Source organism: Lithohypha guttulata (assembly GCF_036872675.1).
Source record: "Lithohypha guttulata strain CCFEE 5908 chromosome Unknown scaffold_5, whole genome shotgun sequence".
Taxonomy (NCBI): domain Eukaryota; kingdom Fungi; phylum Ascomycota; class Eurotiomycetes; order Chaetothyriales; family Trichomeriaceae; genus Lithohypha; species Lithohypha guttulata.
Window position 1 is genome coordinate 41628 of NW_027042754.1, and position 25057 is coordinate 66684.

The window sequence follows — 25057 nt, forward strand, 5'->3', positions numbered from 1 at the left end:
CACCATCAAATGTGCGCACTTTCTGCATCGTGGATCCATTAGCTTGGCCATCTACCATGCAACAGATCGTCCACGTTTAAATCCGAGAAATCGTTCCGTCACCACGGCAGATGAATGCAGTGCAGCCCTGCTACTGACGACGTTACTTCTCAGGATCTACTTTCATGTTCATTATTAGCGACGGCGTTGGATGGATTTTCTTGTTTTTGTTCTCAGTCGCGTTGCATTCTGCAGGAGGAAAGGTGAGAGACAGAAGAATGCAACGGACAAGGATATTTTGTTTCGATATGATCAGACAACGATATGCAATGAGCTATCGGAATACCTACTACCTACACAGATAGGTGGGAAATTTGCCAGAAAAGAAAAAGAAGAAATGTATTTTATCAAGGACACGCAGAAAGCGAAGCGAGGAGGAATGGATAGACTTCAACAGCTGGCGATGCGTTCTCTGTGTTTTATGGTCGAGTCGTTCATTTTGATAGATCGCAGGCGGTTGTTATGGTGGACATGAACGCGGCAGGATATATCTCAATGATGGAGGAGATTCGAGAGGTGAAGGGCGCGCTGTGTAATGGAAGAGAGTTGAAGGGAGTGAAGTAGACAAATTGGCGAAGGTTATCGAATTTGAGGAATGATTGCGACTACTTATTCTACTGTGTATGCGACTTTCAATCATCGTTAGGTGGACTGACTGTATGCTTCTTTCTCCGGCGTCACGGCTATGGAAATGAGAAAAGTTTGTGGCATTCATCTTTGCTATACGTCGCAGTATGCTCTCTTTCGTGTCTTTGTACTTTTCTCCTTCCGCTTGTGTATGCATGTATATATACGCACTCGCTCTTCTTACATATACGTATTTGCAACTTACCCAGTACAATACGTACTCTTCGACCTCAACCAGCCACCCCACCTCCACAGCAATATCGGCGCACCGATCCCTATCGTCCCCGCAATAAGCGCAAGCAAACTATTTCCCCAACCCACTCCTAGCTTCTCATACATCCCCGGCGCGAACAACGGAAAACTGAAACCCGCCATTGTACGTATGAAAGCTGCTGCGCCGGTCGCGGACGCAGAGTATGTCGTGTAGGTGTCGACGACGTAGGCTTGAGCGCAATTGAAGCAGACGATCAGGCCCATGGCGAAGATGATGCAGCCGAGATTGGGGACGATCCAGTGGACTCTGGCTTGGGCGGACCAGCCGTAGATGAGGAGGCCGATGGGGATGAAGAGGCTGAAGGGGAGGAGGAGAGGGAGGCGATACTCCGGTAGTGCGAGGGTTGAGTCGTGGGTTAGCGAGCGGTTTGTCGCGGCGCGTTTTACGTTGGCGTATGGACTTCTGTTGTTCGTGTCGTTTGTGTTGTGGTTGTTGTTGGTTATGAGTGCGTCGCCGTCGGTTGATGAGAGGTGGCGCATTCCGCGGAATTGTGTCCAGGTACTCTTCTCGAAGACCGAGAGTGTTGGGTCGATCTGGTGTGCTTTGCACCATTTGTAGATCTTGTCTTGTAAACTTTTGCTGAATTGGAGACCTGTGACGAAGCCGACGCCCAGGCTTAGGTAGTTTAGCGAGGCGCGACCGGTGGATTGATTGTACGCTTCTTCGAAGACCATTGGGAAGGTTGCGAAGACGAGGTACATGAGACCGTATTGGTATGCTCGATAGAAGGCCATTGCTTGGAGTGCAGGTTGGGTTGTGAGCATGATGAAGGGCCGTATGAGCGACTTCATGACGAGTTTTTTGGTGGTATGGTCGGGACCTTGCCATTTTGTGTGTAGATCTTTGTTACCCGTCTGTTGACGAAGTCGAGCAGCTTTCTTGGCCAGTATGGCTGGCGCGAAAGTTTCTCGAAGGAGGAAGAGGCAGGCTATCTGAACCACGAGGTTGAAGATTGAAGTAGCCCAAAAGGCCCATCGCCATGTTGTGTATTGAGTGCTAGAAGTCGTTAGCACATAGTCATCTGATAAGCCCTTCTTGACTTACGCGTAACCTCCAATAATGGGCGCAATGGCAGGAGAGATGAATGGCATCAACGAGTACACAGCTACAGCCGTACCACGCTCACCAGCTTTGAAGCAATCACTCACAATACCACCTCCAATCTAAAGCTGTTAGTCTCAAGCTTCAGCAAAGAATCATGGATTGTACACATGAAATGGTGTGTACTCACTGCTTGCGGAGCACTCCCACCTATTCCACTGAGAAAACGAAAGGCCATCATTTGTTGTTTTGTCTTCGCAAACCCACACACCGTGTTGAACAGCAAGAAGATCAGATTGCTCAACTGCATTACTCTAGCACGACCAAATACCTCACTTAGCGGACCCCACAAGAATGGTCCAATGGCGAAGGCGAGCAGGAAGATGGACATGACAAGGAACTCCTCTGCTGATCGCTCGGCAATGTCAAACTCATCGGCTATATCTTCCAGTGCAGGAGCAACAATAGTCGAAGCCATTGGTGCTATAAACGCAAAAGCTGCGATCAGGACTGTGGATGTCCATTTCCTATGTCGAGGCCAATTGTGCGGGTTTGCTGGATCTGATATGCTATCCCAGGTGACGAGGTTGGGATCTTCAACCTTGGGCTTTGCGAGTGACTTTCGCTTAGTAAGTCTCGCGTTTAGTGATCGCGTGCGGGTAGATACCGATCGAGCTGAGATAAGAGTCGGATTTCTGGTTGGCAACTGGACCGAACCAGTATGTGAATGCTGAAGCAAATCTCTTTGTGATGGTAGTGGTGTGTAAGAATCCGTTTGCTCCTCTGCATAGTCAAGCTGTTCGTCGTCGAGACTTACTCGGCTTATCTCATCAGCAAGGTCGTCTTCTTCGAGGTGATTACTGTCCACAGAAGATGCGTCCGAGTCCTGATCAACGTAACTCTCAACTTGGTGGTAGATGTTGTCGGCGTTAATGACACTTGGAAAAGATGGTTGGGGTAACACGTATTGTACATAGTACGCTTGATCCTCCGAATCCTCTTGCATGGAGCTGGGTGCTGGTGTTGGAGGTAATGACTTGTCCAATAGGTCGTGCATCGCTTGGACCGTGTCGATATCAGAAACGAGTATTATGGTCGTTGCGTAGACCTTGATCGATATTTAGATCTATACTATAATGAGATCATATAGCGTAGGATGATATGTCATGGTCTGTGTAACTTGTAGCTTTAGGTTGTGGCTTCATGCGTTTCATACTGCCTTCAGCTCTACGCCCACGTCTCTCCACAATCGAAAACATTTACAGCCCGCCCCTGCGCCATTAAACTGTGCTGTCAGGTTACAGTGGCACCTCATTTTTAGCATATCAGCGCTCAGACGATACTTAACTCAAACCATATCTCTTGCATAGCAAATAGAAACAGGAGCTTCCACAGTCGATGGTCTTCAAATCTTACCTTCATCAGTGGCATAATCAGCTCTATAGGCGGCAAGAACGCATTTAGTGTAATTCATAGCACAAGAGATGCCGAATTCCGCCAAGAGCGGACAGCTGACTGCGCCAATAGGGCGTGTCCTTGGCATCTCAGCACTGCTTGACGTCGACCGAATTCGGTAATGATCTGTAAGGACAAGCAACGACAAGAGCCTTGTCGTCTGGCCGCGCCACGATTTCGCAGTATTCCGCAGTAAATACCAAGACTCTGATTGTCACCGGGATATAGCGGATCAAGACACAAGTTGCCAATGAGATCGTGGTAAATGGACACTGGAACGCTGGAAGTACCTTGATTATGTGCTATTGTGAGTGCTTGTCGGCAGTGGTATGACGATGTTACTTTTTTCAGACATCGACACTTCCTTCCCATGCCATTAATTTTTGTAGACTTCTGCTCTTGAGGCAGGTTTGGACGAAGGCGAAGCCGGGAGCTCCTTGCTAAAGACTGAAATGACACCCCAAAATCTTGTATCATGATCTGTTCGTGCCCCAGAAAGTCTATTCTTAGCAGGCTTCTCTGTTTTGTCACACGAGCAAACAAGACTCGAATGTTTCATGTTACTCCTGACAGCATTGCCGAACGTATCATGGGGAACCACGATTTCCAGGCTGTGTACTAGTTAGTAGTGCAGATGTAGGTTTCTCCTTGCCATCGCCCATCTGTAACAAGCCACTCACAGTCGACGCATCACAGAGTATTTTTGTACACGTAGATTGAATTGATGAGACTTCGCTTGGGAAGATAGGTTGAATGCCGTGATTGGTCGCATTGGTCATGCAAAAAGAATGCAGGATGTATAAGATAGGCAATGTGTCGTGTGATACACAGAACTCATCACCACTCATCACAACAATCTCCGCGTCACAAATATTGCCCATATTTCCAGCTTTCAGGACAACTTAACTCGTTGTTGCTTCAGCAAATCGCCAATATGATCACTAATCTTAGACATTCCAATCTGAAGTTCGAGGAAGGCAACGAGTGTCGCATTCTAGTATGCCCCTCAGGATTCAAAGAGAGCCTGCAATCACATGAGGCCGCGAATTATATCGAACAGGGCATTCTTCGCGTCTTGCCCAGTGCACATGTTATCAAGGCACCCCTGGTCGATGGTGGGGAGGGGTTCACAGAAGGTCTTGTAGCAGCGACCAACGGTCAGCTCATCGCTTGTGAAGTTACTGGACCTGTTGGCAAGCCTGTCTTGACCAAGTTCGGATTCCTTGGGGGTCAGCAACAGAGAACGGCTGTGATCGAGATGGCTGCTGCTGCTGGCTTGAGTCTCGTACCACGCGACATGAGAAACCCACTGCTTACGACTACCCATGGCGTTGGAGAGCTGATTAAGCTTGCCCTGGACGCTGGAGCTGAAAAGATTCTGTTTGGTTGTGGCGACTCAGGAACATGCGATGGCGGCGTTGGGATGTGCCAAGCTCTAGGAGTTAAGTTTTTCGACTCGCACGGACTTGAGCTTCCTCAACATACAGGTGGTCTTGGCCTGTTCGACCTCTCATCGGTCGACACATCGGGCCTAGACAGCCGTTTGGCGCATGTTTCCATTGACGTCGCTTGCAACTGGTACAACATCTTGTGTGGGGAAAAAGGTGTTGCGCGGGTCTTCGGGCCCCAAAAGGGGGCAAGTCCAGCCGAGGTGAACCAACTCGAGGTATCCATGAACAACATCGCGCAGGTCTTTGGACCAATCTTGAAGACAGATATCGCAACAGCCCCAGGAGGTGGAGCATCTGGAGGACTTGGTGCTGGCTTGATGCTTATCGGAGCCCAACTCCACCCTCGCTTCGATATCGTGACACGGTTTCTCGAGATCGACGACCTGATAGCAGACAGCGATCTTGTGATAACAGCAGAAGGAGGCATCGATTACCAAACCCCATATGGGAAAGTGCCATCATACATCGCCAACAAAGCTCAAAGATACAACGTACCTGTGATAGCACTGGCAGGAACGATTGGCGAAGGTGCCAACCAGTGCTATCACTATGGCATTGATGCTTATGCAAGTATCTTGCAGGGACCCATGCCCCTAGAAAGGGCGATCCTAGAGGCTGAGAGGCTTTTGACAGATGCTGCGGAGACGACGATGAGGATGGTGATGATCGGTTGGAATGTGTGCCGTTCAGTCAGCCCCAGTGGTGAGCCTCGGTCACGATCGAATAGCAGAGCTGGAAGGAGAGGGTCTTCGCCCAGAAATAGTATGACCAAGATCGAGACATCTCAGCACCTGACAGTACCAACACTGGTATGAATAGAACTGCTCTTGATGACGATGACGACGATGATGATAGATATTTCGGTCTGGCCACAGATACAAATTAACTGCCAAAGATACACAGTGACATCAATGATACACACGAACCACATCTTGCTTCGAATCTTGTGTAGTTGAGATTGGGGCCGATTGCTTGTTGCTATCGATCGCTCGTCTATAGTTGCTCGAGACCCAAGCATCTTGTTAACATGAGACCAGGGTGCCCGGCACTTTCAATGCATGAAGAGGTTCGTTGGTGGGATGGTCGTTCTCAGAACTACTGCCATCTCTTGTGTGAACGAGTCAACGGCCGTTGCATGATGTTGTTCAAGTATGTCAGAAGTTAGCTCAAGACCATTCCGGATCTTGGCCTGTCGAGGTGTATCAGATTCTGCATCTGCCCACTATTCGCATGGTTATGTCCCACCAACCACCACAAGTTGAGCAAGCAGTGCTATGATTTGACTGGAGGACGGTCTCGTCAGGTGTCGGTCACGTACAGCAACGTCTTGACAAGAGGTTTGAGCAGCGGTCGTCCGACATGACCATCGTGTATGTGGTTTTACTCATTGTAGAGCCACACGAAATGGGAGAGATCGAGGTCGAGAGGTTGGTCGGTAGAGGCTGATAGAAACAAGGTGACTGACCATAGCCGATATCCAATCTTGAACATGAACACAGCTGTGCTGCAAGCATCCCGGCTTCTCAATCTTTTGCGGGGACACAATAATGGAATTCTGCTACAATCCTCGTTGACAGGCTGTCACCACTCATGGTGTCGAGCACGTCCGATGCAGATAGGCCCCACCTGTCTTACAGACATCTCGGCACGTGCTCAGACGTTGTTATTCCTTGGCACGTGCCTAGTCCTCCACTTTTCACCAAGACTTTGGCATGAACGCCAAGGCATATGGAGCGCGTGCTTGTCACTTGCGCTTCTTTATTTCGATATTCGTATCCTTGAATCACTGTTATGGTAATAGCTAGATCAAACTATCTTGGATGTTATCGTCTCTGTTCTTCGTCCTGGTCACTATGCCGATCGCTCGCACGCATTGGTACTGACTTTTCCGCGACGTTCAATTTGACGAAAGTACCTTACTTGGCAAATCTGGCTTATATTTAGTAATCTTGAGCCTCTACATCTACCACAGCTGATTCAGCTACTATGATAACAATACATGATCAAGTACAACTTGATATAAACCATCCATTAAGACTGACTAGTACCTACTGAGAAAAGATACCAAAGTTACTAAGAAAAACGAAATCAAAGCAAGATACTCGTATAAACTAGGCATAGTGATTGCTTGCAGGAGGCAGACGGAAAACAAGTCCCCGTTCTCACGTGCCATTGGCGGTCGAATATAATCTTCCATAGCCTCCTGTGGCAGGCGCACTGCACCTGCCTTGAACCTTCCCTCGTTGCTGCTACAACTGCTTATACTGCAATCATATGTTGAAGGTGAGGAAATGGCTTGTTCTATCGTGCGCATTTGACTATTGCCTGTTTGCCTAACATCGATGCACAATCAGTCCTTCGCACATTGGTTTCAGATATTTGAAGCCTAAAATGCCACTCTCTAAAGGCACACTCCCTAGAGATGCGCTCGAATAATGCCCCGCATCACGCATCTATCACCCTACGGATCGCCTCGACGCCTTGTCACGCTCTATAGCTATCTTGATTGTCCCTTTGACGCTCCTGCTCGCTGCGAAGACTCACAAGGAGGGACTGGAAGTTAAGCCAGAGCCAAGATGTTCGTCTCCGTCCTCGACTCTCGCATCTTCCGAAATACGTTCGGCACCCAGGCCATCAGAGACATCTTCAGTGATGAAGCCTATGTCAAGAACCTCATCGAAGTTGAAGCTGCACTGGCTCGAGCAGAGTCAAAGACCGGTGTCATACCAGCAGAGGTAGGTCCTTCTCTGACAAAGAGCCTAGCTCGAGTTCAAATCGAGTAAGTGCAAGCTTCGACAGTAATCCATCTATCACTGATATGTCTAGTTTCGGAAGACTTGCGAGAGAGACCGATGTCGTAGGCTACCCTGTGCTGCCGCTGATACGACAGTTGGCCGAGCAAAGTCCCACGGACACCGCCAAGTATATCCATTGGGGTGCTACCACTCAAGACATCATGGACAATGCCGTGATGCTACAAATCAGATCTGGCATCAGACTCGTCCGGCAAGAGATGCTTCAATTCGTAAGATGCCTAGCAGACCTAGCCAAGCAGCATAGAGATACGTAAGTGAGGCGATCAACCACACGCAGCATGTTCCTGATTATCCCAGTCCCATGGCAGGTCGTACCCACCTCCAACACGCCCTACCAGTCACCTTCGGCTACAAATGCGCAGTATACCTGTTCCCCTTCCTTCAACACATCGACCGCCTCAAAAACGTCGAGCAGAACAACCTCCTAGTCCAGTTCGGTGGTGCCGCCGGAACCCTAGCATCACTCGGCCGAAATCCACAAACAGGTCTCCGAGTCCGCGCCGCCCTAGCCAGAGAACTCGACCTCCTCGAGCCTCCCATAACATGGCATGTCGCCCGAGACACAATAGCCGAAATCCTCAATCTCCTCGCTCTGATCGGCGGCTCCCTCGGCAAAATCGCATACGACCTCATCATCATGTCGAGCAACGAATTCGGCGAAGTCTCTGAACCCTTCGTCCCACATCGAGGCGCCAGCTCGACAATGCCGCAGAAGAGAAACCCTATCTCATCTGAGATCATCCTCGCCGCGTCCAAGCTGTTGCGTGAGAAAGCGTCGTTAGGCCTCGATGCGATGGTGGCTGATTTCGAGCGTCAGTCCGGTCCATGGCATCTTGAATGGGCTGCTGTGCCGGACGCTTTCACTATCGCTGTTGGTGCACTTCATCAAGCGAACTTTGCGCTTGGAGGACTAGTTGTTAATAAAGATGCCATGTTGCGTAACCTCTTGTCCAGTAAAGGCTTAGTTGTGGGTGAGGCTGTGATGATGGGCCTTGCACCACATATTGGGCGTGGTGAGGCACACGATGTTGTGTATGATGCGTGCAAGACGGCGATAGAGAGTGACAAGGCGCTCTTCGATGTGCTCGCAGCCAACAACGACATCATAAGCAAAGTCTCCGCTGACGAGTTGAACGGATTCTGCGACCCTCTGAATTATCTCGGTGCCAGTCAGCTCCAGGTCGACGAAGTCACAAAGCTGGCAGCTCAGTACGTTGCGACCTGAAAGGTCAAAAGTTGAAGTTTCTATTGCCCTATCTCGACGAGCTACTGTGTCTAGATGGATATGAAAAGTCCTGCCAGTATGCATGAACTGGTTCCTGGAAACAAGATGTCAGATGCACGATCAGGTAATATACCTGAACGTAGTCAGAGCTGCATTGGATTCTGCGTCTCTCTGTTCTGCTCTCTTGTTCATACGCTTCAGCAGGTATTTCAGAACCACACAGGTCACACCACATATCGCCAAGGCACATGTCAGGGTTACGCTACCAACGCGGTAAAGTCTGTATTACTGTCAGCATCTCACCAAACAATGGCGAAGAAATAGACTTACGGAGCGTCCGTTGTGGGGTACAGGTATGCTGACGGAATATTGCCGACACCGTTACTGATAGCAGTGGCCATGGCAATAGCAACAGCTCGCTTGGCCTTTGGCCTAGCAATCGTGCTTGACACCCACGAGAGAATGACCTGGAATGCTGAGAATGCACCGCAAGCACAGAGGAAAAAGGCGAAATAGCGAGCCCCGATCACACGAGTTGAAGTGGCTGTTATCTGCCCGACAATGCCGATGGCGCAAGCGATCGTGATATGCCAACCTCGTTCCAGGGTTTTGCCAGAATGCCAACTGTTTGCGAGGGAGAATAGGAAAGCTGCAAAGTATGGAGGTGCAGTCAATAATAGTGTTATGACTGTAAAAGGTTAGTTTGGTTCCAAATCTACGACATCGGGAGGAAGCTTTTACCTCGAGGATAGCCAAGTGTGGCAACAATGCTCGGAAAAAAGTAGGTGAAGGACATGCCTGTCAAGGTTAGCTGGTTTCTCGTTCTCTGAGGGATTATTGAGCTCACCCATGACAGCTCCGGTCTGGATAATTACTAGCAGCCACACCTTCGAATCGGTACAAGCATCCTTCAGACCCTGCATAACAGAACCTTGGACTGTATCTTCCTCTCCGTCGGCTTCAGTAGCAAGGCGCCATTGTGCAAAAGCACGTTCTTGCTCGCTCAACCACTTCGTTGTTGCAGGATAGTTCGGCAAGATGAAAAAGGCGGGAATACCGCAAATGATAGTCGCAGCACCCTCGATGATGAAGAGCCTATCTTAGATTAGCACACGCACTTCATATGAATATTTGAAGCCAATTGTGAAGCTGGTAGGGGAAGTGTACTTACCATCTCCATGATCGATATCCCCCAACGCCATCCATGTTGCCTATGATGCCAGCGCCAATCAAGCCCCCAAATGCTGAAGACAGCGTGTAACCTGAGTAGAAGATGGATATTCGGATCGGAAGCTCATTTCGCTTGTACCAGCAGGAGAGCAAGAAAATGACGCCCACAAAGTATGGCGCCTCAGTAACACCTCGAGAATAGGTCAGCAAAGTTACAACCACTGCTAAACATGTCGACCTTACCGGTCAGGATCCTCACAGCAACAATACCGCCAAAATTCTGAGTGAAGCCACTAGCACCAGCCACTAATCCCCATACCATGACCACTGTAGGCAAATAGATTCTTGGCTTGATGACTGACAGTACCATGTTTGAAGGGATCATCATCGAGATATATCCTGGCCACACAGCCATGACAGCTGTCTGATATTGAAGCCCAGTCAAGCCAAGGTCGGCCTCCAGCCCGCCCAGACGCGCGTTTGCGATTGCGTTCCTGTCTAAGATATTGAGGACGAATAGGAGGATCAGGACTGGAAGAGTATAAGTGAGCATCAGGTCTCCTGGATAGGTCTGGCCATGGTGTGCATGTCGTAGTCTTCAGTCATACTGGCAAGAACAGTCAGCATTGAGACGAGGGACGATTCTTTTCTCTCTTCGTTTTGTCTACGAAGACATTCTCGTGGACACACCTTACTAGGTAACAATCTGATATCGAGCTTGCGAAGCAGCTTCTTCTCCATGCTAGCCATATCATCTTTAGAGAGATCCCGAAGAATTTCTGGCCGAGTGTCAAGCAGCTCCGCATCGTCCTTGACGGCGTCGAGCTCTTGCACGGTAGTGTCGTCCACTTTTTCGACTGAAAACCCACGCATCGTGATGACTGGGTCGAATGACTTTAATTGCAAAGACGGCCACTACCAAGCGCAGTGCACATTGATAACTATTTGTACTCTGCAGCTCGGTTTTTCCGCCGTTCTTCCCCAGAGATAATGCCCCAGGTACCCCAATGCCCTTGTGGACAAGGCATCACTGCAAGCGTAGTGTACATGCTCCGCCTCATCGACGTAGCGTGATTCGACTGGTCCGGATAAGAGCATCCATGAGTATCAGTGCTTGTTCGAAGGATGCCAAGCCTTGTCGTGCAGCTAAGGCTGTTCATTGGACACGAGGGGAGGAAAGCTGTCCGTTACACCCACGTAAACGGCAGTTATTCAGGGTTGAGGCTGCTTTCTTGTCCCATGCCTTGGCATTTTCCGGCAGCAGTCGGGGTGTATACCGAAGCTTGCTCGGCGTGTGGTTGGAGTCTCCGTGTTGTTTCTTTACCGTGAGGTAGTAGCCCGAGGTATTTGAGATCAGCCTGTGCTGTACTTTTGAGCAAGTCAATAGCAGTCAAACGATGCCGAGGACGAAGCATCATCACGCATTCTATGATCCACTAACGGTACTGCAACCAGATAGATATCAGCTGGCGCGGAGCATACAATCCAGCATAGCAACATGCAGCGAGATCCCAATGACATGAGCATTCCGACTGACTTTACACAGGCAGAAGACAAGATTACAAAAGAGATCTTCTCATTCACTTCCTGAAAGAAAGTGATTCACGCGTCTCGCACTTGCTCAAGTCGCGTTGATCTGGGAAGGAGCCACTGACGTAAAATAGCGTGCCTCCAGAGCGGATTCGCATCAAACTTTATTCCCTCAGAGTCTGATACGAACCTTTCCAGGCGAAAGCATGCTGTATCTCTCTCGCAGCAAGCCAGGGAACGAGAACACGTTGACCTGAGCTAGGTACATGGAGGTGCAATACACAAGAACAACACCTGATGGCCAGGAAAGAAATGCATAGTGGTAGCAATAGCATGACTAAGCTCAGTAGCATAAGCTTGCAGTACTTCATTTGATAGATTAGGACACTAGGGTTCGATTGTAGAGGTAGCGCTACACAACGGTGTTTCTAACCACCAAGTCAAGTCCACTGGAGCTTTTTCTGCTCCTACCCATTTCCCGAAACTCCCTGACGAACGCCCTCTTGATAGATTGGTACATTGTTACAAGATAGCCCGCCCGTGAGTGCAAGTGGTGAAAGCCGTGACGTGCGGCAGAGGATATATGGAGCGAGGACGTGCATAATTAGGTGAGGCGCAGGGGATAGAGGTGATTGCAACGCTCTCATGCTCGCAAATCAATCACCGACTTTCCAAAATCTCGAAGATACCTTCTAATACCACAGGCGGAGCAGAGGTCGGTGTCTCTGGTTGTATCTGCAAGTCGAAGATTGGTGTAGAAGGACTGCTGTTAAATCTCACTGGTGTCCTTGGTGTGCCAAGGGCAGGAGTCGTAGGCCTAGGCTCAAGCATACCAAGAGCCAGACCTTCAATGCTTGCCGAAGGAGCAGAACGTTCTGCTTCGAGTGCCATGTCGATGGTAGATGGGTAGCGACGTATTCTGGCAGAATCGTGGGATATGGTTGGAGACGGTGATGAGCTGAAGGACGAAGAGGGAGAAAAGGTAGAGGAGGATGGTGAGAGCTGTGATGTGCTGGTGTTGTTGTTGAATAGGAACTCGGCCTCGAGAAGATTGAGTAGATCTGCGACGGTAACGCCTGGAGGCAAGTTGAAGTTTGGTCTCGATATTCTTTTGTAAGCCGGGCTCTTCCTCCTGCTTCTTGGAGTCGAGACCTCTACCAGACCGCCCATCTCGTCCTCGTGTTGCTGCCGTACTGATGGAGTCCTGAAGATGGTCTGCAAACTCAGTCTTATTCTCTGGCTCTTGCTAAGTTGTCTTTGCATTGTGGGTGTTTGCATGTTGTTCCTAGCTGCCGACAGAGCCAGGGAAGGATTTTCTGTTTCAATAGCTGAAATAGCTTGTGCCACTGCCATGTTTTGAGGAGCTGTATGATTCATCTCTTGGACCAAGTACTGCAGTTGTGTTTCGTCAAGATCTGCCAGCAGATCATACAGGCTGCAGAGGGAAGAGCGAGATTGACGGTATGACGGCTCGAGGTAGGATGGGCGTGAAGGAGTAGATATGTGAGAAGGATGTGAAGACTGCATTGTTGATGTTTCCATACCAGGGACGTGAGACCAGGTAGTTATTCTGATCCGATCCGATATTGCCTTGTCGTGCTCGAGTTGTGGATCGAGCGTCCCTGTATTGCTGCAGGCAGGGCACAGAACGTGGAACTATGGAAATGCTGAGGAGCAAAAGGACGAATGGAAGGGATTGCCTGGTTAGGAACCCTGTTCAAAGTGAGTCGGGAATGTACGAGGATGGAAACTGAAGCTGCAGGAAATGAGAGAGTGAAACAAGGCGTGGATGTCTTGGATGAGCAGCTATGCGAATGGATGTACAGGTTGTGAAACCCCTCTGACTCCCATAGCTCAGCGAGAGACCTCGTTCAGGACGATGCCGGCTGGATGATGGGTACACAAGGAGCGTAAAGTACTGAAAAAGAGCCGTGGGAAACGAACTCCTTCATCTCGGGCCAACGTCAGAAAGTTCACACGGTCAGAGACGCATCCAGATGATTGCCGATTAGTGGGTCAACGGCTCTGTAACTACTCACTTAACTTTTCGCTAGGACGAAATGGTTCAGGTGATACAGGGCCAGAGAATGCTCCGAACGTTTAATGGCGTGCTTGGGGAAAGGTTTCAGGGGAGACTTTGATGCACGAAGGAGCTTGGAAGCTTGCTCGTCTATAAGTTCGTCTCGCCTTATAATATGAATTGAGTTGTTCAAGCGAACGTTTAAACAGCATGGTAGGCGAAAATACCAGTTAGAGAGATAAGTCTAGAGCCACAAAATTGCTGTAGGGCACATGGCAGAAACAGGATAGCACCCTTCAATCTCTCATGAAATTTAGTCAATGGAACCTCTCTTCACAAGATAAATCATCACAAAAACATCCCGAATGACCTCTCACAACTTGAGGCCGACTATGTAATCTTCCGCTGTCATCTCAATTCTTCACGTACTCATGTACACTATCGCATGTACCCCTGTTCCTCCATGCGTTCTCATGCATACGGTATGCACATGCAAAGAAGCTTGTGTCACAGCGCGTCATTCTAATGTGTGATCGACACCCCTTCACGTCTCAGAAGCTCTGCTGTGCTGAAGATCTACGATGTTTAGGTCACTCGAACCTTACATCAGGGGTTTGCAATACAAGTCTTGAGTACCAGGGTGTTTGACGATGCTTCAGCTATTGCTGCATTGAACGACTTTTCAGCAGTCGAGACGCGTTATGGAGCACTGGTTCCGCTTCTCCAGATTTCAATTCTCCTACCAATAAGAAGCTTCGAATCACGGCTACATCGCGTATCTTACATCTCTCGATACAAGAATTGTTTGCTTTTATGCTCGATAGCATCGATAACCCCGCCAGTGTGTCACATTCGTGACTTGAATCACCTGTCAAGCTTTTGGGCTTGTAAGTCTGGGTCACTGTGACCTGATTTGATGGACAGCTTTCTACCGTCGTTCCCAGGTCAACCCACCCGCGTTCAACCCTATGTACTTCACTTCGGTTATACATGACACAGAACGTGCCAGGTGACAGATGTAGTGTAACCGGCTGCAGAGATGAGTATACGTACATCAATGTCGTACGAATGATGGGAATCTTCGCAGCATGAGAAGTTATTCGGGTCAGCCTCTCAAGCCGCACTATTCTCCGCCATGCTTCTGACCATCGCATCAGAACTCTAGATCTAAGCAAATTCGTGCAGTGTCAATTCTGCCTCCCGACTTTCAAATCGCTGATATACATTGGATCACAAGTCTATACCACCAGAACGCCTCGCTATGCAGACAACCTCCAAACCAACCTTTGCCCAGCTCGCGCGAGAGCCTAGCCTTCTTTTGTCCTCTCGTCTATGGTCGTGTCGATATAACGTCAGATACTGCACAGAAACAAATTTTCACATCCATTAGAACGCCATGCCTCGTCACCAGTCAATATATCAGTGCTGTCCTGAGTCTGTCCTCGTCAAGTCTGATGGTCGTCTTGTCGACGTAGATCTTCGTGTCGTAAAACTCCTTCGTAAGCTCTCTCCCCATGCTGATGCATCGAAACTTTCCAATACACCTTGGCCTGTCACTGTACTACTCTGTCTGCTGTGACCACCAAGTGACGGCGTCGCTGGTGGTGATCTGTCTGATCTATCTCTCCCACCACGATAGCTCGTATCGATCTCCGAGAGATGTCTAGGTGAGCTAATTGGACTTGAACCTGGAGACATGTCCCGTGGCGAGAGGGAACCAGCCGCCGAGCCCGGACGAGAAAGATTGGTATTGATTCTCGGAATCTCCGGTGGAACCTTTCTAGGTGAGAGTGGCGTCGTTTCTGTGAAATCCCTAGCCACTGCCTCGTCGCCAGAATCGGGACTGTCTTCAGGGTTTTCCACAAAGATTTCGGGAATGGGTATTTGTGGTGGCCCTTCAAGTTTGGAGTCTCTCCGCATTGCTTTGTGTTTCTTGAATTTTCTCGCCCAGTGTACTGCGTCAAAGAACCTGATGACAGTATTGCGCTTGATGGTCTCATTGACCCGTTGCAATCGCGCTCTTCTTCGCAAAAACTCCTCTAGTCGAAGACTTTTGCTGTCACTGATGACGTTGTAGTGAGCCAGAATCATCAAACATGATGTGAATGATATACCCTTCTCCGCATCAGCAGAGAGAAGCATTTCTTGATAGAATATCTCCATTTGTACACGTCGTGCTCTGATCTCTTGCACTGGGATCTGGTTAAGGCGCGAATTGAGCTTTTCGAGGTCGATTCCTGCAACAACGCGCTTTGATGTATTGATCTCCCCAGGCTGAACAGAGCAGTCTTCGATCAAGTTTCTTACAGTGAAATCCCCATCGTAGATGCGCATCTGGAACACACCCGACAGTTCACCAAGCAGCCTTGGGAATGCTTCTTTCGAGATGTACCCCGTACCTTTGGGGTCAAATTCTGCCCATGCCTGTTTGAAACGACGGATCTCTTCACGGCTGACTTTGGCCAGCTCGCCACTGCGTTGGTAAACGTAGGAGAAGCTTTCGAATATCAGGGATACGAACAGTGACACGAAGATGTACATGCTGATGATGTTCCAGGAGACGAACAAGCCTCGTGCCCACCCTTCACTTCCACAATCGCTATCAAAAAAGGTCCGTTCGACTACGCAAAATGGTGGTTGAATTTGAGCGTAGTCTTCCATCAGAGTATTCCAGCCTTCTCCAATACTCATCCTGAAGAGAAGAATGAGTGCTTTCGGGACATTACGAAAATTGACGTTGCCATTCTCGTTGCTTCCGAATCGCGTCAAAGAGAATGCTTGTGTCATTGCGATAGCATAAACCAGAAACAGCACAAACCACGTTGCTAACAGGTTTGCAATCAGAGGCAACGAAGCTGCAGCTGTCTTGAAAAGTTGGTCTAGTTGATTGTTTCTTGGGATGAGCATGAAAGGAATCGACACCAGGAACAACTTATGTAGCTGCTCGATAATCCGGTTTTCGATACTGCCCAATGCCATCAGCGATGTAACAAAGGCCCCACCTACGGCGGGGATTGAGAAAAGGTCCCAAGAACTGCGACGAAATCGATCCCAGGTCAGGCCAATGATCCTGATGCCTATGTTGACCATGAATACCAAGGTGAAGCATAGGAAAACGATGCTTCTGAGGGTTTCCCACCATTGCGGCTGAGGATAAAATTCGACGACAAGCAATATTAGATGTAGCAAAAGTAAGGTTGTGACGAAACGTGGATACTTGCCGCGCTTCTTACTCGCAATGGAATAACACTTTCTTCGAATTTTGCTTGCACGTTCATCGAGTGACTTCTTTGCTGGCGTGATTCGCTTGAGAAGCTTGCGCAGTTCGAGCCAAGATCGTTGATCAGCAGTAAGGTAGGCGACACCCGTCTGCTCCGTGTAATTACGCATGAAGACCGAAATGAACAAGGTCAGCACGAAGACTGCTCCAAGCAAGTTAAACACAATGAAGTAGACAGCGTTACCTTCGTTCGCAAAAGCTTGTGGCTGCAACCCTACGCCTGTAACAGCCATGCCGCTTTGCATGACGCCTGTCCATCCCTCTTGAGAGACAATCTGGAAGAGGATAAACAGAGAACTGGCAAAGTCATCGAAACTGTACGCTGGGTTAGAGACTGTCCTTGGTGCTAAGACAGGCCAATTATAAGGTGTACTGTTGAACTCGTTCACACAATTGGAAAGGATGCCGGAGTAGCTCCCATCGTTGCATGCTTCGAATTTGCCATTGAACAAATTGAGACCAAGAATAGCGAAGGGAACCAATAGACTGAGTGACACGAACGCCGCCGATAGGACTTTGTAACCACCAACGACGATGACGGAATGAAAAGTGTCTCGAGCGCTCTCGCTGATATTCAGCAATCTCAGTGCTCTGAGAGCTTTAAAGGCTCCTACACCACGTGTGATTGAATCTTCCTGAGTGAGTGTGGTAATGACACTAATCCACAAGCTAATAAGCACAACCAGATCAATCAAGCCCCATATGCTTCTGAAGAAGGCATTGGGTGTGTAAAAGAAGCCGTCAGCAATGATCTTGATCAAAGCTTCGCAAGAGAACAATGTTGCAAATGCCATATCAGTCCAAACCAGCCAATTATTATAGCGATCCTCAACGGAGAAATTCTGCTTTTGATAGAGAGGTGTTGTCACGCATGCTATGACGACCATCGCCACGATTGTCATGTACGTGAAAGCCGAGAAGGCATACCAAGCAGGCTTCCACGGCATCACTCCATCAAGTCTTTCAGTTCCTCGCGAAGGTCCGACAAGATATTGGCAAGCCTTTCTGACTGGGTTATCAGGCCTAAACATGAATAGAGACACATTGTAGTCCGGATGCCTGTTCAAGTACTGCCGTTGTAGCTTGCGTCGATTGTCCGCTGTCGAGGCAACTTGCTTCGCCATTGCTCGGGCATCGAATTCTTCGTTCGCACGTATTGATATGTTATGCGTGTAGAAAGGGTTAGGATCTTTCTTGCTGTACCCACTTATCTTAGCCCAAATCTTGGTGAACATGCCAGGCGCAACCTTCGCCACAGGCAGATTTGTTAGTTGTGTTGAAAGTGGTCTTGGTTTATGACTAGCTCCTTGCTCTTCAAGGAAATCGGTTACGACCGCATCTTTGAGCAATTGCTCCATGGTCGCTCCTCCGTATTCTAACGCGTCTCGCTGGCGCAGATTATCTCGCCCCATTTTGAAAATTGATGAAAGAGCAAGATTGCCTCCAGCTGTCCCGGCAACCTCCTTCTGTTTGAGAAAAGCCTTCATTTGCTGTAACCGCTTTTCATCTTCGGACACATCGAAACTTTCCTGTATGACGGCAATAAACATATTCAGGACGATTAGGTTGGCCATTATGAACCAGAGAATACAGAAGATCGCGCCCAACCAGGCTGTATTCCATCGAACGTCGAATTGAGAGACATTGTAGAGTACACTCGTCCAATTCTCGCTTGAGAAGATAATGTACATACCAATGAACGAATTCCAGATATCAAAAAATTGTACTTGAATAGAATCTCCTGCGGCATCTTCTGATGGGATATCACCCCTGAACATTTGTGATGCAAGTATTGCTGCCAGGAATGTGAAAAGAAACACGAAGATAATCAGGTTGAGCAGACCGACCGCATTGCCGAACACCAGACTGATCAGTTCTCGAGTAACAGGAACCGCCAGAACAACCCTGTAGATACGAGCAATTTGAAATAGAGTAAGCCATGCGTAAGGAATTCCAGAATTCCGTATTGGGGGGATCTGAATGATGACTGTGACGAGAGCTAGGAACAGGTCCACGGAATTTCGTCTATGATGGAAGAATCGTCGCCAATCGCAGATGAAACGAAGGATGATCTCTAGCATCAACAACAATGTAACCACGGTTTCCGTCCACATGATGAAATCCTCCCGCCACTGATTCATGGAAGCACTCCGAAGGCACATCACGATCGAGTCGAAGGCGATTAGTGTTATCCAAAAAATTCTTGTTTTCGCGAACAGCTCCTTGAGCTTGTTACCCTTTGCCAATCTGTGATCCTCTTCCAGCTCAGGTTCGTCAATTTCGCTAGTAGTAAAGGCGCTCTGTCTGCTCTCTTCACGAATTATCTGGAAACAGGACGTGATGACTGCGATGAGCAAATTCACTAACCACAAGCTCAGGATTACAATGCCGACAGCAAAGAAAAGTGCCGATATGAGGTAGTCCGAATCGACCAAGTAGTACATAAGATCACTCCACGTATTGGAAGAGATCAAGACAAAGACGAGCTCCATTGATTGCACGATGTTGTCAAAACTGACCGTACCATTGTATGGGTTGCGATCGTTCTCGACGCAGAGGGAATTCAGCGGACACAAATAGCCCTTTGGTTCTTGAGCACCTGCCTCACCATTTGCTTTCAGCCATGGCATTGGCTGATAGGTTGAATTAAGGTAACCACCACAAAACTGTAGATTCTCGGGTGCCAGGTTGAGTGTATAATTCTGCCCTGAGCCATCGTCGCCAACCCACACGCATGTCCTTCGCAGACTCGACTTGAAGCTTTGGACACCAATTATCCCAAATATTAACCAGAAAAAGCCAATAAGGAAGGCAACATTAACAAGCAGGGGCGCAGCCTTCTTCAAACTTCGAAGGATAATTGTTGTCCCTCCAGTCAGACCAAGCAAGCGCAGAAGTCGAAGGCAGCTCAACATATTGAAGATGTAGACGTGGTGGGTTGTGTCGACCCGACCAAGCTGCATAACGAATGAAATCCAGTAGGAGACAACGGCAATAAAGTCGAGTCTATTGAACGAGTGGCGTAGGAAAGCGCGTTTTGCGAGCCGAATCCTCTGTTTCTGTCGCGTGTGCCCTGGTCCTTGCTCATCAGGTAGACCCGTGAAAGCGCGAACGATAGACGGCTGGAAGTCGACACTGGCTCTTCTTTGTGGTTGGGCGTCTGATTTGTCGTACATCGAGAAGTAAGAACCAAGCTTAGCCCAAGCACCGGCCCTAAATCCGCGACTTCGATCCAGAGTGGTATAACCCGTGGCGTTGATGATGAATCCTGAAATGATTATCCTTGCGATGATTTCGCCAGTATAGATGAAGAACAAGGCAAAGATGGCATAATCGAACTTCAGCCTGCCCCATTCGCGGGAACGTGGTTGCATGTATTGTGCGTCAGGAGCAGCGTTCACTGCAAGTAAGACAGCTTGAGCGAGAATGAGGACTAAAATTATAGGCTCAGTAGCAGGATGGATTAGTAGTTCCAATAGCCACTTCCTCAGTGCATTGTCTGGCCCGAAAATACCCAACGATTTGCCTTTGAGCGGATTAGAATGTCTGACAGGACGTGGCGCAAGGAAAGTTGGTGGTACATCAGCATCCGACCTCTTCTCCTCCGAGGACGCAGCAGTGGAATTTCTATGGTCTTCCTCGATACCGGCACCAATCTCTATGTCATTAGTGTCTTGTCTGGCAAGGCTTCTTCGACGTGCTCGACGCACAGTTGACTTTCTTCGAATGTTTTGTTCGACGATATCGGAGTCGTTGCTTATGTTGACGACACGCTCAGACATGCCTCTGAGCATCGAACCAGCTCTAGCTAGAGGTGATGGTGATGGTGAACGCGAACGGCTTCTTGACGGACGACGACTATCAGTTGAGAGGCGAAGTATGCCGCTATTTATACTCAACTTTCTTGACACACCGGCACTGGTGTTAAGAGCAGGTAGATTATCTCCAAGATGAGAGCTTCGAGGACTTCGGGATGGTATAGAGGTTGTGTCCAGAAACTGGACACTGCTTCTCTTCCTATCATGGCGCTGACCTGAATGCTTGACGGATGCATCTTTCATTGCTGACCGTAGGCCAGGACTTTGTGTCAGAGGAGCGAGGTCGTCGTCTTCTTGTGGTGAGAACACGGAAATATTGTCGTTGGGTTGAGCAGAGTAACCCGGTCCCAACTCAGGCCGTCCGGTAGATGTAGTGGTCGTGTCGAAGGAAAGACCGACATGTGCGTTGGCAAAAGCACGTGCATCCTCTGGAGGCTCGAAGCGAGCGTTGTCAAAGGAACTTGCGCTAGGAGCGTCCGCTCGAGCGTCGACTGGAGAGTCTGTGATAAGTGGCTGATATTGTCTACGTGCTAACAACGAAGGTGTACGCCCATGACCGAGACTAAACCTGCTAGCATGACCACTCCTGGAACGCTGAGCTGAATGTCCTGCGAGGGCATCTGGAGGTCTCGAGAGGTTCTGCAAAGGTATCGAATGGGGCGCAGGATTGTCTGGTGAGGGACTGCGCCGGGAGTTCATGGTCGTCTCTTGGTCGTACCTGCCTCTTTATGGCAGGCTCATCCTATTACCTCAACATTTCGTCACACTCAGATATCGGCTTCCCACCGAAGCCACAACCAGCTCGTCCTGCTGTTGAATTGTGGTGTATGTTCGACTGTAGGGCAATGAGTCGAAGCCTGTTGCTGTACTGAATGAGGGACGGTGGGTCGTGGCTATTCGCGTGTCGGAAGCGATCGTCGAGAGGATAGTAGAATCGTATGCGCGAAAGACAGATATATCACGAGTAAATGCTGTTGAAAGTGCTATTCCTGGATTTTCATAATGGACAGCGACAACATCAGCAGCACATGCGAGACACGAGGTTCCATGGATACACCCTTGCGCCATCCACGAATGTAGGCTAGCTTAGAGGACTCCAGGGTTTTACCTTCGCTGCGGTCCCTGAAGATTCCGCTTCAGGAGCCGCTTAGCCCCCACACTTTCAGGTCGTTTCTTGGTGGTACGCTAGCTGGACATCCTCCTCATCCGTTGACATTTCAGTATCAGCACAACCATCCATATCAGCCTCGAAATATTGGAAACGCAATTCCATTTTTCGCGTAGCCAAAACATAGACGAACACTCGGAGAGATCATAGACTCTCCAATTGATCGAGGGAGAATATTAAAACTTTACTACATGTTTTATGTAACGATGTCCTTGAGTAAAGAGGCCTCTGGTGAAAGAAAGCTCATGGCTTGTGAACATATCTTCTAGGCAACTTCATTGTGACCGTGCTCAATCTCGAGCAATGCTCGATGCCAAGGAACCAGCGACTTGGCGCAAGATTAAGACCGAGATCGCTGAACACTTCATTCTGTCCTGTTGTACTCGAGTAGTGGTAATAGAGCACTGCAGTGTCATACTGCCTCCGCCGCCTCCAGCGTATCTGTCGTCAATCTGTTTCCATGTCGTCCTCCTTCTTACCCTCGTCTGCCACCACATCCTTGACACCGTTGAGGAAAGCTTCCACAGCTTCACCACCACCCAGGGGAACACCACCTCTTCTCATGTATCCTCCATTCTGCACTGGAACGTTGAGTGCTTCACTTATGCTTGGAAGACCGCCGTCTCGTAGAGCAATGGTCAGACTAGCCAGGCTTTGTGAAAATTGTGGTGATCTTAGCACACGCTCAACTAATCTCTTCTTCTCAGCCAAGCTGAGACTTTGTGACACTGATGCATCGTCATCTTCTGTAGCTAAAGCTACAAGATTGGAGGGCAGGTACTGCATGACCTGGTCGACTGTGCCTTCCGACGCGGCACTTAGCCAAGACACTGTCGCAGTCGGCGTTAGCAGATCTTGCAAAGTGGTGAATAACTTCTGCTGTGGTTGATTTCTGTTCCCAGATCCACCTGGCATTGAGTTGAGAAAGTTTTGTATGATACTTTGTGCATCTAGATTGCTTCCGGTGCTATACATGTCGTTAGCATACCGAAGCGTGGACGCCAGTGCATTCCATACTTTTGGGGCTGATAACCTACGCTCTGCCACCATCGGCACCGCCCTCCCTCGAACCTTCGCCTTCCTCTCGAATATCACCTCCGGTCGCGCCAGGTCCTGCACCTCCCTGACCTTCCACATCTTCCATATCAGCGTCTTCGTCTTCGTTAGAGTGTCCTGTTCGCATCTCGCTAACTGCTTGTTGGACGTCCACCTCCTCTCCCTGTAGAAGGCTGTTCACCACCTCACCAATCTTCAGGTCTCGCGGACTGAAATACGCGGCATTGCCACTCGGTGATTGACTCTTTGATTGAAGCCAGAACAGATGTCTTGTAGAGCTCGATGAGAATTTCAGGACGAATACACGGCCATTGACTGGCTTGTTCTGATATGGTACAAAACTGCCATCTGTCGGAAACATGATCAGATCGAGTTCGGGAGCTTCGAGCGTGGCATCTCGGGGTCGCCAGCAGAAGTGTAGAAGGTCTTCGTCAGAGTAGAGGTAGACATATCCTGGGGTAGATTCTGGTCGAACCTTGCCAGTTGATTCCTGTGGCCATGGTTATTAGCAGCACTCTCGGGGAAACAAAGCAGCACTCACGTCCAAATCACATTGACCAGCCTTGAAGGTGATTATGGGTTCTATCGACATATCTGGGGGCTGGCGGTGTGAAGTATAGTGGTAGATTCCTAATGTTCACCAGTCGTGGAGGGAAGCGCTTCTCAGATCTTGTCACAGTTTCTCTAAACAAGGCAATTACGTCGACACGCTCCTGCCTTGTGGCCTTTTTGTAGTCGAGCCTAAGTCGTGCGGAGGGTAATTTGCCGCAGATGTCTATTCATCATGGTAAACTACGGCAAATAATCACTGTATCCTTTTCGTGACTTGGATATGCCTACCAGATACATGAACAACGAAGCGAGCGTGCTGTAACGTAGTAAATCCCATCAAAGATACAAGTACTGAACAAGTCAATATTGGTACGACTCTTGGTTTACAGGTGGCAAGACGTGACCATGATCAGATCGGCGACATGCTTGCTTAGCCGTTGTCTCTCTGATGATCGGTCATTGCTGTTCAGGCCTACTCAACAACCTTTTCTAGCAAGGCAGGACGACTCCCAGTCAACCTGATAGAGCTATCCTAGTCCACTTACTTTGATGTCAGACAGGCTACGCTTGCTCGACAGCACCAATTGCATGTGTCAAAGTCGTTTGTGCTCCATATGTCTGAAATGCAAACGACGAATCTTTCAAGCTCGAGCTGCCTGTTCCCAACTATAGTTGCCATTCAGCAACAGCTTGTAAACACACAACCCTCATCATGGGTCGTCGGGGTCTTGGTCGCTGGCGCCGCCGTAGTGCTGTCTCGTGATCCCGCGTTCTCTTGCAGCCTGACATCTAGGACGGTTACACTGACAACAGCTATCACAATGGCCACCTGTTGAAACACTTCAGAAAGTAGTTGGTGGTTGTTGACCTCTTGTGACAAATCGCTAACCAAGGTTGATGTGAAGATCTCTAGAAGAAGTCCCAAGGATTGTCAGGAGACGCTCAAACGTTTGACTTAGCTATGTGGTACTCTTCAGTGTACAACGACATCGTTCCTTAAGCCGGCCTCGGGAAGTGTCTCTGTGACCAGGTTTGCCTACTCGGAAAGCCGTCCGGCACAACACCCTTGAGCTTATATGTTGCTTTGGCCGACTTGGACAGCGCGGTTCATTGAAGCATCAGTGCACCACATAAGCACAATTGTCGCCTATTGTCCACTCGGTGGGGGGGCGTCCTCCTAGTATACCTTTACGTAGCACTGTTCCTGGTTTTGAACACCTTGGAATGGTCCCAAATCTAACGTTCGCCAGTGGACATTGCGCCTATCAGACTATCTCGTGGTAGGCTCACACTACTGAAAGCTGGACATGACAATGGAACTGCTAGTAGACAGCTTCTGCTGTCAGCGGTCTACATTGGCGTTACTCGGGACACACCGGAGTACTACCTAGGTAGTTTTGCATTAGTAGAGCCCCAAATATGCCGTAAGAATTCTACGGTTCGGCAACGAGTTTCTCCACCACACTAATTAGATTGTGCTGCCTCAGGCTTGTCATCACTCTTGGCAGGCGTGCACAATGCTCATTCCGCTAGTT

At 49.0% G+C, this 25057-nt stretch overlaps 6 protein-coding genes across 6 annotated transcripts; 2 read left to right on the forward strand and 4 right to left on the reverse strand.

Annotated features, from left to right (window-relative positions):
* Nucleotides 1-867: 867 nt before the first annotated feature.
* LTR64_006455 (uncharacterized protein) lies at nucleotides 868-3038 on the reverse strand (the record flags this gene model as incomplete). Its single annotated transcript, XM_064900785.1, has 3 exons — nucleotides 868-1936; nucleotides 1985-2103; nucleotides 2172-3038. The coding sequence occupies 3 exons, from the start codon at nucleotides 3036-3038 to the stop codon at nucleotides 868-870; spliced, it is 2055 nt and encodes a 684-aa protein (XP_064751861.1).
* Nucleotides 3039-4370: 1332 nt separating this feature from the next.
* On the forward strand, nucleotides 4371-5702 carry LTR64_006456 (uncharacterized protein; the record flags this gene model as incomplete). The annotated part of the gene is made up of 1 exon (XM_064900786.1): nucleotides 4371-5702. The coding sequence occupies one exon, from the start codon at nucleotides 4371-4373 to the stop codon at nucleotides 5700-5702; it is 1332 nt and encodes a 443-aa protein (XP_064751862.1).
* A 1761-nt stretch (nucleotides 5703-7463) lies between these two features.
* LTR64_006457 (uncharacterized protein) lies at nucleotides 7464-8928 on the forward strand (the record flags this gene model as incomplete). Its single annotated transcript, XM_064900787.1, has 3 exons — nucleotides 7464-7666; nucleotides 7714-7953; nucleotides 8001-8928. The coding sequence occupies 3 exons, from the start codon at nucleotides 7464-7466 to the stop codon at nucleotides 8926-8928; spliced, it is 1371 nt and encodes a 456-aa protein (XP_064751863.1).
* Nucleotides 8929-9048: 120 nt separating this feature from the next.
* On the reverse strand, nucleotides 9049-10971 carry LTR64_006458 (uncharacterized protein; the record flags this gene model as incomplete). Its single annotated transcript, XM_064900788.1, has 7 exons — nucleotides 9049-9208; nucleotides 9259-9616; nucleotides 9670-9726; nucleotides 9776-10023; nucleotides 10100-10289; nucleotides 10342-10629; nucleotides 10794-10971. The coding sequence occupies 7 exons, from the start codon at nucleotides 10969-10971 to the stop codon at nucleotides 9049-9051; spliced, it is 1479 nt and encodes a 492-aa protein (XP_064751864.1).
* A 4096-nt stretch (nucleotides 10972-15067) lies between these two features.
* On the reverse strand, nucleotides 15068-21445 carry CCH1 (calcium channel protein; the record flags this gene model as incomplete). The annotated part of the gene is made up of 1 exon (XM_064900789.1): nucleotides 15068-21445. The coding sequence occupies one exon, from the start codon at nucleotides 21443-21445 to the stop codon at nucleotides 15068-15070; it is 6378 nt and encodes a 2125-aa protein (XP_064751865.1).
* A 916-nt stretch (nucleotides 21446-22361) lies between these two features.
* Nucleotides 22362-23562, reverse strand: LTR64_006460 (uncharacterized protein; the record flags this gene model as incomplete). Its single annotated transcript, XM_064900790.1, has 3 exons — nucleotides 22362-22881; nucleotides 22952-23460; nucleotides 23512-23562. 3 exons carry the CDS (start codon nucleotides 23560-23562, stop codon nucleotides 22362-22364), a joined length of 1080 nt encoding a protein of 359 aa, XP_064751866.1.
* Between the last annotated feature and the right edge of the window lie 1495 nt (nucleotides 23563-25057).